Below are 14182 nucleotides of genomic sequence, written 5' to 3'. Positions count from 1 at the left end.
CGATAACCTGCATCCCTAATTTATACAGGAATGAAATTAAATTATATCTACTCATATTCAGGTAATTAAGCGTTTTAAAGATTTGGCCGATTAATCGAAAAAATAATCGACATATTAATCGATTTATTAAAATAATCCTTAGTTGCAGCCCTGCTATCCCCCCACTTTATGGATGATTTTTAGGGTTAAATTTCTAGTATTATACATGAATAAATACAGTTTATCTAAAACCATCAAGATAATGCAGACCAGGGTGAAAGCGAGTCATGGTGAGAGTGGACAATAGAAATAGCGACTCCAGTTAATTGTAGTTGCATACCTGACATTTATTACAGATGCAGCAATTTAGCTTCAGCATTGCACGTCTTCATTAGAAGGTTATTTAGCTCATCAACTTTGCACAATGTACTGCCTTGAGTTAAACTTTCAGAAAAGCTTATTGAATGTTTTGACCTGAAGAGCTACAKAGTAGCATCTACCAAATATTAGAATATAGATGCAGTTGACTGCAGTATGGACATGCAACATGAATATATGAGGGGCATTCCTGCCAGAAAATCTGAAATAATGAGAATTGCAGGGAAGTTCTGCTCATAAGTATTGCTGCAGGTTGGAACTAGTTCACCTGGGAATGGAAGATGAAATTCCTCAGAAGATGGGCCTTGCCGCGTAAACTGGACAGAGACATGACCTCGCTCCAAATTGGATTGATGAAAATGTGTTGTTTTTATCAGCTTTAATAGGAAGAATCTCATTATTGGGTTGTACATAAAAAAGTGTATGCACTGTTGCTTCAATTTATTCTAATTTAAAACATTTTGATGTCAATTTTTATTACACTGAAACCGTTTTTGTTCTTTCATTTTATTGTGGATTGGTTTAACAGCTTGAAGATATGATATACAGCCTCAAATAAATGCTAACATGTTTGTTTTAATGATCTTGTCAGATGTTTTAGCAAATTCATTACCAGCTCTTTTCTTTTTTTTTTCCCAACCTCTGCATATTATTGAGCTGCTGTGAAATGTTTGTAGGATGACTTCAACTTSTTTTTTTTCCTACCCTGTGGCACTCGGTGCCTGTCTTCTACTTTAGCCAGGTCTTCTTGAAGCCTTTCTGCTGTTTTTTGCTTGACGGCAGTATTACTCCTTGCACTGAACGTGTTTTTATTTATTTATTTTTTTACGAGCTGGTATTTAGAACTAAAAACACCTGGACCCAGAGCTCACAAATAACTTATAGTCTTCTAGAATCAACAGCACATTAGAGGAGAGAGTACTCGTCCCGTTGTCTGAGGAAATCAAGGTTATAGCGTTTGTTTTATTCCTTAAATGGTTGCATTTTCTGCTGACAAAATGAAGAATGTAATAAAAAATGGTAAATTTACTACACAGAACTTTGTGTTTACAGTTTAGTAACTTGAAACACAATGTTCTCAGAAGAAGTTTGCATTTTTGCACGTTTCGAAACAAATCGTCCAGTTAGTCAGTTGAAGCTTGGAAACATGCACTCCCCAAGACTTCTTTGGTACTTTATGGATATGAGTATCTAAACAAGCGAATGAGCCTGCTGGTTCTTGTGTTGCATCATTATGGCTGTGCCTGCGAGTGAGCACATGCAGGTGATGCTCTGTTTGCAGATATGTGTCAGTGGTAGGGCTTGGACTTTGTCTTCTGAGTCACATCATGTATATTATTATGATCTGTATGTGAAGGCCTGCCACAGTAAGAAAAAAAAATTGCTGGATGGTAAAAGCTCAAATTATTGAGATAAATAAAAATATTGTTTGGTGACTAGGGCTGTGTATTGGCAAGAATTTGGCGATACGATACTATCATGACAGAGGGGTCACGATACGATATATCCCGATATATTGTGATACTATAAGCAAGGCAATATATTATGATATATTGCGATTTTTTTTGTCCAAAATTTCTATTAAATAAAAACCTCTTACGGGGAAAAAATGAAAAACCAAAATTAATTGTCTCAGAAAATTCTATTATAACATAGACATGCTTTTGATACATTTAGCTGTGTTCTGCTTTGTATGTATTTTATTTTATTTGTTTCATCTTTCTTATTTCATCCATGTTTTCAATTATTAGACTAAATTTGACAATAAATAGTTTGAAAATATATTTTTTGCAGCTTTTAGTTTTTAACATTAATTTACAATATGGTCACCCAAAACAACAGCCTCTACCTCAAAAGGTGGAGTAGCCAAATGGCTGGCTCACTGCTGCCAACTAGTGGTCAGAGCTGAACTACAACATAAAAATGAACAGCTGGCAGGAAAGTTGACATTTTAAACCTTAATAAAAAAATCAATACAGGGCTTTAGAATATCGATACAGTATCGGGAAATGAAATATCGCGATATTTCAGTGTATCGATATTTTCTTACAACCCTATTGGTGACCATTTTAAACTAATATATTGAAAATAACTGCTTTTACCTTCAAATCGCTTATGAAATTGACAGATTTGTGAAATATATGGAAAGTTGTGGATGGACCCGAAGCAGATATTTTGATCTAAAGTTCCCAAAATTAGAAAATGTGCTGAATTAAATCTAATAGGGATGCAATGATAAATTGGTCAACCAATTTATTGGTGCACCCCTTGGTTTTAATTCAGTACGTGTTAAACAGACTTGTCACCAACCTTAATCCATTCATTATGTCCTAAAGTGAGTGTTGGAGTACGCTTTAAACAAAGCTTTATTTCTGTGTTTCATTGAACATAACTGTAAGGTCACTGAGTCTAATCATGCCACAGTGTTGATAGAGTTTCAGTGAATAATTTATGCACCTAAATCACCAAGGCTGCTATATAGAGCATGAAGAATTCAGTATGTAACCTTTTTTTTAATTTATGATCTCTTAATATGTAGGTCAAAGACATTTTATGGCTCATCCTTTGTGTTTAATGTATTTTGATTATCATAAGTGTTTAAGTTGTACTTGGTGGTTAGATGTTAAAATTTCAGTATTTTGTAATTCAGTATGAAGTTGGCAGTGTTTCTTGGATGTATTTTTATTTTAAAAAAGGATTAATTCAGTTCAATAATACTTTATTAATCCCAAAAGGAAATTAAATATTGGTGTAACTCATATATTATCCTGGTTTCTTTTGGTCGGTTTTAAGACTCAAGACTTTACTCCTTTTTGTATCTATATACAGACAAGGTGACGGTAGGAAGGGATCTGTGTTGGAGATTTCAGGCCAGAGAGGAACAGGAAGTGGCTGTTTATTTTTCTCATTTCCTCTTTGAGGCTCCACTAGTGAGCCTGCTTCTTTCACTCCCTCTGCTTGTATCACTGATCCCAGCACAACACAGACACATGTAAAGATGCGTTTATTTACACATCTGCCCAACAACTTGCTTTGTGCTTTACCTAAAATCACARGAAAAAGTGTGCAATTAAATGTTAATTAAATTAAAGCATTGCACTGTACTTGTTTTGCCACAACTGTTGCAGCATCTAAATAGAACATGCTCAGAGAAGTTTACTATAAAGATAAGTCTGTTAGTTTTACTTTAGGTCATTTGTTTTAGTCTACTACTATTTGTAGAGCTAGTTCTGGTAGCCATGATCCATGTTTATGCTGGCAAAGGTTGTTAATTACTGTCATGCCTACTAGGCAGATGCTGGCATCCGTGCTATTCATTTGACCTCTTGGGTTTGGAGCTTGTTGGCGTGAAGTGTGACATAGTGTGGTGCTGTGACTCATGTTTATTGCCTCTTTAGTCGACTGACTGTCAGCGACCGCTGCCTGAGCTATCTTCTGTTCTCTGTCCCTTTTTAGAAGCTTCCACATAAAGGCTCCCATTGTATGAGAATACCAACAGAAGTTGTTTCTCTTCATGGCTGTATGACCTCTCAGCCTGTTCATCCTAGTGCCACCTCTCACCTTTGTCCCCACCACATGGAAACAAACTTGGCTCTCAAGTGGGGCTATTGTTTTTGGCGCTGAGCGAAAGCCCCAGTGAAACGTACAGTTGAAATCTCGCTGGCATTTTATCCCCACCACCCCCACCCCCTTCTCTTCCACAATCCTGGTCTTCTTTTTCCATGGGAATCCCAGGCCCATATATGGTCGTCCTCAGTAGCAGCAGCGGCGGCAGCAGCAAGAGGGTTGAAGGCAAAGGCTATGTGAGTGTTTGTAGTCTGGTTACAGCTCCAAACAGAGCTCATCTAGTTATGGGACCCAGCTGGTCACCCTGCAGTGCTTTGACCCTCCCCCTCATACCCTCTGGCCTTGCAAACTCTGCCAACTGCACACGCGTTGGGAGTTCTTTGTCTCATGTTTAGATGTACCACGTCACCAAAGAAACACAATTTTGCTCTGATCATAAATGGGTTCATTAGTTATTTTCTCTCTTTTTTAAAATGTCCGACACTTTGTTTTACTTTTTAAATGTGCACGCTTTGCCTCATTGACCCGTCGAACGCAGAGACCTATAAAAGCAGACATAATGCACTCGTACTTACATGCAGGCAGCCAGAAGGAATTCCTTTTGTGGAAGTGGCTGTGCTCCTCTGTGCCGGTGACGTCGCTCGTGAGGAGTGGTCAGAGTGCAGAGGCCTGAAGCCCCTAGGCTAGGAGTATTACTTATCTGGGAATTCCTTCACTGGTATGTTAGTCCAGTGCCTCACTTCGTACTGGTTAGGTGGTTTCAGAGAAAAGTTGTACTGAGTGGAGAGCAGTAAAGCAGAAGAGATGAGCTTTGAGCTCCAGCAGAAGCTCCTTTTTTGTTGTTCATTTTGTTGCTTTATATGGGAGGAAGCTTGTGCTTGATCAGGAGCCAATTCAAAAGTTTTATTTTTAATTTAAATATTATTTTTAGATTATCGGTTTTCTGCAAATGTGTTGTGCACCCATTGTTAGCATCAGCTGGCTCACCAGCGGTCTTTATTTTGTCCATGCAGTGTTTTGGATTTCACCCAGAAGCCTAAATGATCTCATCCTTTTCCTGTCAAATACTAGAAAGTTTTGGCTGTCATCTATTTCCTAGCAAAAAATTTCATTTCTCTCATGTGATGTACGCAGAAAAAGAAGCGAAAAAAAGAGTACTGAAGTAATAGATGATGAAATTATTAAAGTTTGTGTTTTATCCTTGTTTTCTGCCATTTCTTTTGCACGTCATTTTTTTATTCGCAAAAGACATCATAGCTTCATTAAAGGTGACTCAATCCCAACTGTTTACATTATTTTGGGTAACTTTGTCATTTGTTGCTTTGTATTTAACCTGGCAAAACAAGCAATCCTTGATGTGGAGATTTTCATAATCAGTTTAAATGATGTCACCATTTGTTTTCCTTTAGTCTGGGTTATTTTAGTACCAATATGGCATCTCATTCTATTTGCACAAACTGCTCATTATAAGCGCATTAAAATTGTTCAAATCATTGCTATTGTGTTAGACATAGTCTGCCAACACATCCCTAGATAATACTATATCTCCTTTTTGTGTGTGTTTTTGTCATGGAATGGTAGTGCGATGACTGGGTGTTGAGGAAAAACAAATATTACCATCGATTTGGTTTTAAGTTGTCTTGTTCTTTTTGTCACAACCTCATGAATGCGATGTCAGTTTCATTTGATTTGGTATAATATGATTTTGTGGCAGCCTATAGAAACTATACAATAACTGCTAACACAGTATCCAAGCATTATGTACCTCTGTGTTGTCAATTTATAAAGGCATTGCGTCTCAAGGGTGTGATAACAGATGTAGGTCAGATGGGGCATTTTGAAAAAGATTTCCCAAACGATTTATTTGTAGTGTGCTACAACATTGTTGAGTTACACTTCCCCCCTGCAATCTAAAGGTGTAACTAAAGACTGTCAAAGAATAGAGGGGTCTTCAAGTGTCAGCAACATCCCTGTACTTTCACGTTTTTTTGCCATTTTTTAAAAAATCTAAATAATTGAAAGGAGATCATTTAAAAAACATTTAAAATTGGTAGCAGCATATGGCATCTAATGGTTTAGTAGAAGGTACTTTTCAAAGGTCATGAGAATTATTCTAATTTTTGCCCACAAGAGCTTGGAAAAAAATGGCAACTCTTTAGTTTGTTGATGTTGTCTCTCAGTGGTTTGCTTCAAGCAAAGCCTTTAGGGGATATCCATGGAACCCCAGTGTGACTTTAAAATTAAGTCCTCCTTTTATTTATTTATGTTCCTTACAAATAGACAAAAAATGCCCTAACCCATGCTCCATTTTTGGCTTCATGCTGCTGTAGCAACAGCCTCTTTTCTTAAATGCACGTCACTGATGCATGGTGGGCCCAGTCTGACGATGGCTTGGTCCATTTTCTTTTTTGGTTCTAAGGGAGATTAGGGCTTAAATTCCTTCACAATATTTAGGATTAAACATCACATATGATGATTTTTTTGTACTTTATTCTGATTAACCACTGTTATATCAGCTCAGCATGGGTGCATTGATAAACACACTTATAGGATAAGTTACAGAAGTGTATTTTATCAAAACAAAGTCTGTCAGATTTGATGGCTCCAAGTTGTTTGATTATTTTAGGTCTTATGACCTATTTTTTGTATGTTTGTAAGAGCYATCTTTTTGAATAGTTTTAAGCAAAGGAAGTAAATTGTTTTTTCTGTTAAGTAAGTGTGGATAAATCTAAACTTAAATGCATTTTACAACTATATGATTTTCATTAGTAATTCTTTACATTATAAATACGGATATTGGTGGTGTTTTGACCCTCTTTACAGCAATTTTAAAAGGAAATGTTAATGATAGGATTGGGATTTGATTTATGGGATTTGATAATGCAAATACTTAAGTCTTGGTTTATTACTGTCTGAGGATGTGGGTGAAATACTTCCACTATTTTTCTCCAAGCGATTTTAAAGCCTACATGTTGTACATTTAAAATATCACCTAATTCAACTTTGGCCTCTCATTAACAACCTGATTTTTCAGACCAAGTCAGTTTTAAATTTATGATTTCTGTGTTGTTTTTTTTTTTGCTAAAATGACAAAAGGCCTAATGGATTAATGGTTTCAAAGAAAAGCCACACATCACACTTTAAACCATATTAACCAATTAATTGGAGCGTCCTGTGTTAACTGATTAGATTGGGGCTCGATTATTATTTTTTTGCTGTTCCATCAACTTCCTAGAAGTGTCAGGTTCTGTTTTTAAAAGGAGCTTTTATCAGAACCAATTGCAATAACTCAGTTTATTTCTCACAAGCTGGTTGTTTGTTTATGGAGTTGTGTTCAATATTTTATGTGATGAATTGGTTTTGATGACCAGCTTAGTGTTTTTTAAGTCTCCATGTACAGAATAAATACAAATTCACTAATGTGACTCTTTCACTAGGGAAGCTATTTTAACTYCATTGTAATATCACATTCAGAGACGAGCAGGCATTTTCAGGGCTTTTTWGTAAAATATTTAGAATTACATGCGGTATACGAGTTGTTGTGAAAATACCACTGACCTTTTATCAGGAGAATTTCAGTGTTGTATAAAGTACTACTTGAGTAAAAGTACAAGTATCTTACTAAAAATTGACTTACGTAAAAGTTAAAGTCTCCTTTGGGAATATTACTTGAGTAAGTCTTAAAGTATCTGATATTTGTACTACTTAAGTATTAAAAGTAAAAGTATTGATTTAAAATGAGCAGTTTTTCTGTAATGACATTTATTAGGAGGTGACCTCCCCAAAAATTGCAGAAATGACTGTCATATTAAAATAATTAATTAATGTTAAATTTAGGATGCACTAGTCTAGCTGTTTCAGTTTATGTAAATATATCAAGGCTGCCCAAACCTTTTCTCCAAAATGAAAATCTATCTGAGGGCTGTGGTCAAATGCAAAATATAATTCATGAAATACAAATACTTCTTAAGTGAAGTCCTTTTATGTTAATGATTATGTCCTGCTGGAGTGTGACATGATTTGTTTGTGTACAAACTAATATGATATCAAAATGTTATATATTTATACTTCTCATTCAACCACAATTAAATTCACTCTATCTAGGAGGCACAATTTATATGGATAGTTTTTTTACAATAAAAAGCTGGAATGAAAACAAGCAAAAATGAAATAAATGTAACAACTTTCTACTTCTTGGTAAGGAGTAGAAAGTACAGATAATTGTGTGAAAATGTAAGAAATAGAGGTAAAAAGTAGGCTTAAAATAATTAGTCAAGTAAAGTATAGATACCCAAAAATTCTACTTAAGTACAGTAAAGAAGTTGTTTCTGTTTTGGTTGTTGTTGTTGTTTTTAATGTTTAATGTGAAAAATTTACCAAAAATYAAGTTATTGATTGATTGATAAAGAAGTATTTGTTCTTAGTTATTTTACAACTCTGGAGAAGTTTTTCTTCTACAAAAGCTGAGCTCCAATTGGGGGGCTCCAGCCTATCTAGACCACAGCCCACTTAGGCCAGATCCCACGCAGTCCAGGTAGGCTGCATAAAACGACTGAGAAATGAGACTGTCTAGTATTTGGATGACGTATGTTTGCGTGATCACACACTACCCTGTTACTACAGTGATCGGTTTTATAAGGATGGTCAGATGCAGCCTTCATTCGTTGTCCGCATGAGACGGGGCCCAAAAATTGGGACACCCTTCGACGCGTGGCAGTGACGTAAGCATCCAACAGCGGGGCACAGCGAGGATGCAGCCTCTGAACTGAGACACAACAAGACAAAAACAAAACAGAAACACATACCGGTTGCTGGTTACATAAGTCTCTTGAAGTAAGTCTTTGCACAAAACATATTTAAATGCATTTAGTAGCTTTGCTATTGTGCTTTTTTACTTCTTGAAGCCAATCAGGAGGGATGCAAAGCTGAGATAGTCATGAAGAAAGTTTTTTCAAAAACCAAAAAACCTCCAAAATCCAAACACAAATGTGTGCAGCTATTCAGCTTATTATCCATCCTATTTCCTTTTATTACAAGGAGTCCTTCCTTTGAGGCACACTAGCTAAACAGGTTTAATAGTTACGTAAATGTTTTTTAGGCACTCGCGTCACGTCTGAATGTTTTCATGCAAGCTCAGCACGGGTCTTTTGTTACTTAGAGGTGGTGATGCCTGTGATGTTTGGCGTAGGAATAATGACACAATTCTCAATGCCAATTCAATTTCCTGAAATCTTTGATATTTGATGTAGGATATGAGTTGACAAAGTTTTAGGTTACTACCAGACCTTTGGCTCATCTCTGTAGGGTAGAAGGAAGTGAACTCCCTGACCCGAGTGTTTAAATTCTCCGATGCTCTGTAAATAATGAGGAAGCCATGATACTTTGTGAGCACCCCTCTCCTGCCCCTCCAGTCATCACAAGCATTATCTTGATGCAAGCTGTAACTCCGGCACCTGTCAACCACAGAAAATTACAACCATTACGCGATTGCTTCAGCTGGGCTGCAGAGAAAGGAACACGTGACGTGGGAAAGGGGGCCCCTGCCAGCATCTCTGAATTCACCTTAAGGGCCATGTTTCCACGACGAGGCAAGCAAAAAAACTGAAGAGATAATGTGTGCAGGGAATGATCAAGGGTGTCTGTTTACATATGGGTTTGCGTGGGTTTTTTTTTTTTTTTCTCCACCTGAAGCAGGAAGTTGTGAGAGCAGTTTTGGAAAAAATACGTCTTGCATGACTAGACAGAGTGTTTTAACATGTCAAGCTTAAAGTCTTCTACCTTCCAAGAACAAGTGATCAGATGTGGATGTTGCACAGCCTGTAGCAAAGTCAGATAAACCCCAGTTTGTCAGATTTGGCTTAAGACACTCTGTTCCTGTGCACCCACATGCAATCAAACCACAATCATTAATCACAAATTCATGAAGTACATCGTATACAAATATACAGACAAACTGTCAGATAAGCTCACAGAGCCCTTAGGAGGCACTCTCTTCTCCTCTGGTGCTGTAAACGGCCCAAATTTGGACAAGGATTCCAGCCAGATAGTCGTGTGCCCTGAACGGGAGGCCGGCGTGCATCCATGTGTATCTATTTCTCTTCTGGATGCCTGTGTTGTCATCGCAACCCGAGAAAAGAGAGACTGTACATTCAGTGTTCATTTATGGGTTTGCTTTATAACCAAGTGGCAATCCTTTCAGATTTCAAGGGTTTGTTTACTACAACGTCTCAATTGTAGTTATTCATTTAATGAGCGATTGAAATGATAGCTGCAGGCTCACCAGAGAGATTTGCTTTTTTTTCTTTTTAAGGTTCTAGGACTTCATGACCACTGCACTGAATTTCACCTTATTGTAGGTGTTTGACATGAGACAACCTTTTAACCTCAAGGATTTTGTGCACTAAATACTTCAGGCTCTCCCCCTTCATTTTTGTTTGGATTGTACATTATTTCCTCCATCACAGGCATGACGGCAAATAAAGCTGTTGCTCTTTCACTCTTGTTACATGTAGTTCCTGTCTTCTAATTGGTTTGAGTGGACAAATTGAAACACAAGTCTATGTGAGGGCCTGTTGTTTTAAAATACCCAGTAAYTTTTTAAGCTTTCAGATGTGTTGACTTCTAGTTGCAGAAGACATTGGATCGTGCAGCTTCTTTGCAAAATGTTGCAAAATCAAACTTATTTACAGGTGGGGCGAGTTCATTGTTTTCTTAAGGGCTCGACATACGGGGAGCGAAAAACTACAGCGATTAACGGCTGTCATCGCAGCCAGGGTGAAACCCGACACACGGGAAGCGATAGTGATCGCAGCGTTGCGAATCGCGCTCTTTCAGGTTGCTTGTCTTCACAAAATTTGATTGGTTCTTGACTCTGAAGGSGGMWGTGCATTACYGARGTGTAAACTAAACAAATCTTGCGATGCTAATGATATTGAAAAACAAACACACATCAAGAAACAGTTTTATGAGGAAAAACTTACCATAAACTTCACCCTGGTGCCAATAAATTCCCACAAAGCTTTTTAGTAATCACTTGGTGAAAGTGTTAGCTAACTGCAGTGTGTAGCATACTCTCCTCTCATTGGTCAGTCAATGAAACCCTCGCTGATTGGTTGTACGCTAAGCGACAGCGACAAAAGTTGAACATTTTTCAACTTTCATATGTCACGTCGCAAGCTCGTGTGTGCACATGTATGAGCGCGAAATTTCACATGCACTATTTTTGCCGGTCGCTTAGCTGGAGGAGGGCAAGCGATTGTCGCCTCACRGCACAGGCTCCATAGGAAATGAATGGAGAGCGAGCGACGTCGCCTCCCGTGTGTCGAGCCCTTTATGCTTTCTGTTAAGAAGGCTACAAATGTTCCAACAGGTCACGTTTGTTTAAAAAGCATTTGGAACAAAAATGGAATGTAGAGAATCGACTGGCATAAAATAGTTTCCACAATACAAAATGCAAAGAATTTCCTTCAACTTGTTTGTATTACAGTTGACCTTTCCCCTACTTATGAAATGTAAAACTGAATCTCAGTTTCTTAGCACAAATTCAGGATCACAATGTAGATGAACTTTAACCACATCCCACGTTATGTTTAAAACATCTCAAAATAGAATTTATCCACCTCATTCTCACTAATGATGCAACTTYATTTCTTGACGGTGCCACTAACCATGTTTCCATCTAAGTATTGGAATAAACTACAAAAAATAAAAATTTGTCATATAAATGCACCAATCAGAAACATCTCATTTGATTCAACTCGATCGTAAGTAATTTGAAATCGGACCAAGAGGGGTGGTTTATGCCGATTGATAATCCGAACGGCGTGCATGTAAATTCGTGTTAATCTGGTTGTGGAACCCGGCTGCGCATGTGCCCTGACGCATTTCCGCAAAATTTTGATTTGCATAGTTGTATTATCTTTGCAAAGAAAATGATTGGGATCTTTGAGGAACCCTTGAATGAATGGAATTCCTCACGAGACGAATTCCTGTCTGTGCTCCTGGACTAGTTTAGTTTCATTCAAGGATAAGTCGAACATGCTTCACGTTTTATTGTGACTGGAGAGTAAAATATACAATCATCATTTATCTTTATACTTGATTTTATGATCATCTGATTGGTGAGTTAGCCTTACTCTTTAGGTTTATGTACAGTGATACAGGTGTTATAACCAACCTAGAAAGGAAACCTACTAAGATGTTTAGCTATGATCAGAAAGTAGCACAGCCCCTAATGATTGGAAAAATTTGAGCTATTCAGAGTAAAAATGGTTACGTAAGTGATTTAACAGCTGCACAGAGGGGGGAAAAAAAGAAAAGTAGTGTTTTGAGTTTTAGTAGTTTGATTTATCACACAATGTGCAGATGACCTTTAGGTGAAGTACACCAGAAAGCCTTTTTTTATTTTTCATAAATTAGCAGGATATAAACTCAGCACATCTGACAGTACCGTTACGTGACGTGGTATTTCAAGCAGCCCTGCTATGTGCAGGCATTTTGAAAGGCTCCAGCTGCCTACATTCCCCAGCAGTTTCGGAGACACATGGCAATCCATCCGCAGCAGTAAAACAGGCTAGCTTTGCATGTGAGCGCGGGGACACTCGTGCACCGATAATCACCCAGACGCAAGACGTTTGCGGGTTTGGTTCTTCTTCTCACCCTAATTTCTGTCTTTCAGGCYTGCATCGACGACAACATTGACATGGTGACGTTCCTGGTGGAACACGGAGCCAGCATCAACCAGCCTGACAACGAGGGCTGGATCCCCCTCCATGCTGCAGCTTCCTGCGGTTACCTAGACATAGCAGAGTGAGTTTCTCAGAATCAGTATCAGTCACTACATTTCTGCACAATCTTTTTACATCCTGTTAGTCACACTATTCACCACTGCACAAAAAATATAGGAGCAGTAAGACCAGTCAGTTTATTTCACTTCCAACTTTAGTGTTGTGGTAAAAATTGTTGCCAGATTTTATAAACCTCTCTTGCAACACTGAAAGAAACACGGTGCATTAGAATATTATCATGTATCGCGATAATTTCCAAGCAAAATTTCTCATCGTGACAGTCTTTTCAGTAGGTTTACTATCTGACCTCTGGTGAACAGCCCATGTGTGAAAATGTCACATGGTTCTGAACCTCACTTTCACAATTTAAGCTTGATGAATTGCAGCATTGTGTTCCCATGTGAGATTGTTCTTTAAACAATCGTCTCACAAGGATGTTTAAAGAATGAGAACCCACTCACAGCACCACTTAGGGTTAAACAACTTGGTGCCAGCTGAATCTTAATAAGTGTCAGTGTCTAATGTTTAAGCACCGTAAAGTATTTTGGTCAGATGTTAATGAGGCTTGCATAAATACTTCACTCGGATCTTTTCTGATTGCACCATTTTTTTGTTTTTTATACACATTGTTTTGACTAATTCCTTGCACAGATTGTACATGTGTGATTGTGTAAAGTCAGAGTTATGTGATCAAATATGAAGAGATGAGGGTTCACAACATCTGGACAGCACTCCAGGGTTTTTCTTGCCCTTAAGTTTTTTGTTAAGTAAGAAGATGGCTCGTAGGGCATAAAACACAACACCGAGATGTTATCAGAAGATATTTAAACGCACTGAAGGGGCTAAAGTAGCTCAGTTGGACTCATTGTTCAGCATAGTGGGAGGGTGTGCTGACCTGCTTTACTTGTGTTACATTACAGGAACTTGGCACGAGGCTTATATACTTTTTTGTTTTCCCAAAATCTGCAACCAGCTGAGGAGAAATAAACGTGCTGCATGGAAATTAGGCTGTAATTTCATACTGTTTTGTTTTTAATATTTTGGAAAATGTGCATGCAAGATTTTCTATATATTTTTTTATGTGTTCTAGTGTTTTTTTTTAATGTTCATTTCTCAGATCAGAGAAGTCCGTGAGTTGACCTCAGGAGCACAGCGTCAGCGGAGGGCCAGTATTACTGAAAACAAAAAGTCATTTGTTTGAACATTTTGTGAAAATGTCAAGTGGCTGTGCGGATATTTGTGACTAATGGAGACATTTCATTTCGCTGAGAGAAACTCAAAAACCCATTGTGGGCTGAGAGTTCTCACTAAACCCATTTTATTTCCTGTCTTCTCATTCACAATACCCAAGAACTGCTAAACAGAGCTGAATCGGTTTGCCCTGGGTGTCACCAACTTTTTGTTTATTCGCAAGCTTGGTTTAAAAGCCCACAGTGGGACTGTAAGCCATCAAATTGAGTTAAGCCGAACAA

The 14182-nt window shown here is 37.8% G+C and overlaps 1 protein-coding gene across 3 annotated transcripts in view; it reads left to right on the top strand.

Moving 5' to 3' along the window:
* ppp1r12a (protein phosphatase 1, regulatory subunit 12A) overlaps window positions 1-14182 on the top strand; it is a gene marked incomplete at its 3' end in the record, with an annotated part of 54971 nt that overhangs the window by 8932 nt on the left and 31857 nt on the right. For all 3 annotated transcript variants that reach the window (XM_014013780.1, XM_014013782.1, XM_014013781.1), the window contains 1 exon segment: window positions 12602-12732. In XM_014013780.1, coding sequence (XP_013869234.1) covers window positions 12602-12732 — 131 coding nt within the window.

The sequence above is a fragment of the Austrofundulus limnaeus genome, unplaced genomic scaffold (genome assembly GCF_001266775.1).
Source record: "Austrofundulus limnaeus strain Quisiro unplaced genomic scaffold, Austrofundulus_limnaeus-1.0 Scaffold106, whole genome shotgun sequence".
Taxonomy (NCBI): Eukaryota; Metazoa; Chordata; class Actinopteri; order Cyprinodontiformes; family Rivulidae; genus Austrofundulus; species Austrofundulus limnaeus.
The sequence above is the reverse complement of the archived record's forward strand: the minus strand, read 5'-3'. Positions and strand labels throughout refer to the sequence as shown.